Source organism: Rutidosis leptorrhynchoides, chromosome 3 (assembly GCF_046630445.1).
Source record: "Rutidosis leptorrhynchoides isolate AG116_Rl617_1_P2 chromosome 3, CSIRO_AGI_Rlap_v1, whole genome shotgun sequence".
NCBI lineage: Eukaryota > Viridiplantae > Streptophyta > Magnoliopsida > Asterales > Asteraceae > Rutidosis > Rutidosis leptorrhynchoides.
The window spans coordinates 350,650,572-350,653,795 of record NC_092335.1 but is presented as its reverse complement, the minus strand read 5'-3'; the positions used below and the strand labels follow the sequence as shown (position 1 = coordinate 350,653,795).

Below are 3,224 nucleotides of genomic sequence, written 5' to 3'. Positions count from 1 at the left end.
AGACACTAATTAACAACCTTGTAACTCAAAAATCTCAAGAACACAAAAATTAGTGATTTTAGAAAGTTACCCAAATGCAATGAGATTGGTATGTAATCGAAGAGGAGATCACGAGGAGTTCAAATATGTAATTTGTTTGGCTCGAAGCTTGATCGATTTATTATGGATGATGATTTGCTTTATGGAGAATTTAGAGAAAATATGTAAGTAGTGAAAGAAAAGAAGAAAGAAATGAAAAGGAAGAAGATAAGGAGGTTGACTTAGTCAAAGCTAGTCACCTCTTTGTCTTGTTGGCGAAACTAGTCCCTCAAGTTATAATCGGGTGCGTTAAATTACCTAAACAAGATAATTTGAAACGCGTGTTAACGGGAGATGTTATAAACATATAACGGAGTTTAAAGTAGTATAACGGAAAAGTAAACGGAAATAGGCGGGATGTTACAATGCACATGTTAAGGGATTAGAAGAAGAAAACAAAAAATTATCCAAGTTGATTGCCAATGCAAACCTAATTCACAACCAGGTATATTTTTAGTTTTATTTATACGAAGGTTTTTATGTAACCTATTTTACATATACTAATTGACATGAACAATTTGGCCGTTCCATCAGAGAAAAAACTACAACACAAAATAAAATTACCATATGCCCCCCAAACAATGTTAAACATGCCGATTTTGCAGGGGCTACAACTATAAAATTAATATCCTTTTTAAAAAACTCCACCACATTTTTAACGGGCCGTATCTTCCCGCTGGTCGCGAGTTAAATTCTTCCGACATCACCGTTTAACTCGGAAAACAATTACGAACACAGCGAAACTAAGTACTTGCAAAACGGACGTTATTTAAAAAACGCTAAATATTTCGGGCTATTTTCCATACATATACATAAACGCACAATAAACGAGCAAAACTAACTACATCACACCCATGGTTCCGTCTTCCTTTTTAGGCGATTTTCCTGGTTCTAAAAATGCGCAGGCCATTAGGTACACTAGGTACTAACCAAGTGAATCCAACCACACCCTCATCACCGCGTTTTTGGTTCTGTAAGTACAAAACGCTACGTTAAATGTGAATACGCAGCCTGAATGGCCCCACCTCATTGTGCGGGCCTATTCGGATATATATATATATATATATATATATATATATATATATATATATATATATATATATATATATATATATATATATATATATATATATATATATATGAGTGAGTGTGTGTGTGTGTGTGTATATATGTGTTTGTTTTTGTGTGTGTGTGTGTGTGTGTGTGTTATCTTTACCATTTACATGTAGCAGTTTCCATGACATTTATATTTAATTTACACCATATTTACTATGTGTCTGAGTGTTAATATGTATAATCTTTTGCGTATAGGAACTGATGCCAGCCGATAAAACAATCATTTTTCCAGCGTGTACTGAAACCGGTAATTTATACGTTATATCAGTTTTATATCTACATATATTAATATATACTATTTTATACAATAGCTTCTCACTTATATGTTGTCTTTGTTATTGTATTTATTTATATTTTTTTGTCAGATTCTATAAATTTCAGTGAACTATACAAGTCATTGTTTAATGTTCATAATAATCTTATATCTCACCTGCGTACTGCAATGCTCAGCAATCAAACAGATACAGAGTTGCATCCTATTATATTAACCGTTTTCGATCACATCAAGAGTTTATATTGACTCAAAAAGCTGGCAACTAAGGAAGATGTGCTGAACTTGGTATATGGCACTTGGATGACTCCTGCAGAGATGTGCATGATGTGGTTAGGTGGTTTTCGCCCATCTGACATTGTTAACGTATGTATTCAAATCCTAACTAACTTTTTTTTCCAATAATGTTTAGTAACTAACTTGCACCTTTTTTCAAATTTCGTTATTATTTTTTTTATATGCTATACTAACATATTTTCAGTTGCTTGTTGTTCACCTAGAATTAACATCAGAACAAAAGAAGCATTTTATAAGCTTGAAGACCTCCACGTTAAATCAAGAGACTAATTTATCAATGCGTGTGACTGAAATTCAATCAAGTTTGTCAAAGGTTTTCATTCGAGAATCATTCGTTCAAACAGGTGACGAGTCGTACTATAACAAGTACACGAGTCAGATGCATTTCTCAATACGAAAGTTGCACGTAATGGAAGATATAATGTTGCAAGTATGACTGATGATCTTTCTATTGTTGGACATCTATACGGCATAAACAATTAAGTTATATTAAGATATATTATTCTTATAATTATTTATTTTAAGCTAACTACTGTTTACATATTTTCAGTCTCAGCGTTTACTTGACGAAATTTATCGTTGCCTAATAACCAAACAGTTTGCAATGCCTTTGTTAGCTTTCAACGACTACTTGAATCGAATAACTGCATTAAGTTTTCTATGGATTTCTCGTCAAAAGTACTGAATGTTCCTTAGTTTGTATTAAATCACTAGCTACTATACATTCAGGTTTCTTATTCTGTAAATTTGTTATGAAGTTTTTATTATTATCTAAAAAGTGCACTGTTTATTTATATGAAGTTCAATTTGATTAGCATAAATCTGCTTATTTCACTTGTAATTGTGTTAGACTTACACGAATTGAAAGTTAATCTGAATGACAAAATTCACAAGATTATTCTGGTTAATGATAGTAAAAGTCACTTACATTGTTATGAAAAACTTGACCAAAACATAATTATATGTTACATAAATTTTCTACAGAACATACCTGCAAATTTTTTAACCATTTTGTTTGTAAAGTTACAAATTTCAGTAACCCTAAAATTTTGTATCGGATGTGAAGGTGCAGTTTGTAAATAAAAAAAAAAAAAAAAAAAAAAAAAATGGTTTTCTATATTCTTTTGTATTCGACAAACAAGAACACATATGAAACAAACAACTATCATCAAGTGATGATAGAAGCTATGAAAGATACACGAGAGCTGTGCAATCGATGCAATTAGAAAGCCAATGCTAACACAACAAAGTTAATAAACCGACTATTTATAAGCATTCCTTTTCGAAAAAAGCTGTTGACAACTACCTACGACAGTAAGACAAACCAACTTAACTACGAAAAACATAATCAAAGTTACACATTAAGGATCCAACACAAACACACAACACTTCAAATTCCTACAACAACAAAAAAAATACACAAACAAAGCCCAAGAGTACAAAGGAAGATACAAACAGCTTC

At 31.7% G+C, this 3,224-nt stretch overlaps 1 protein-coding gene across 1 annotated transcript; it reads left to right on the top strand.

The window, feature by feature from the left end:
* Positions 1–932: 932 nt before the first annotated feature.
* On the top strand, positions 933–2,447 carry LOC139901196 (TGACG-sequence-specific DNA-binding protein TGA-2.1-like). Its single transcript, XM_071883927.1, has 6 exons — positions 933–983; positions 1,390–1,441; positions 1,560–1,703; positions 1,782–1,831; positions 1,947–2,192; positions 2,313–2,447. Exons 1-6 carry the CDS (start codon positions 933–935, stop codon positions 2,445–2,447), a joined length of 678 nt encoding a protein of 225 aa, XP_071740028.1.
* Positions 2,448–3,224: the final 777 nt, after the last annotated feature.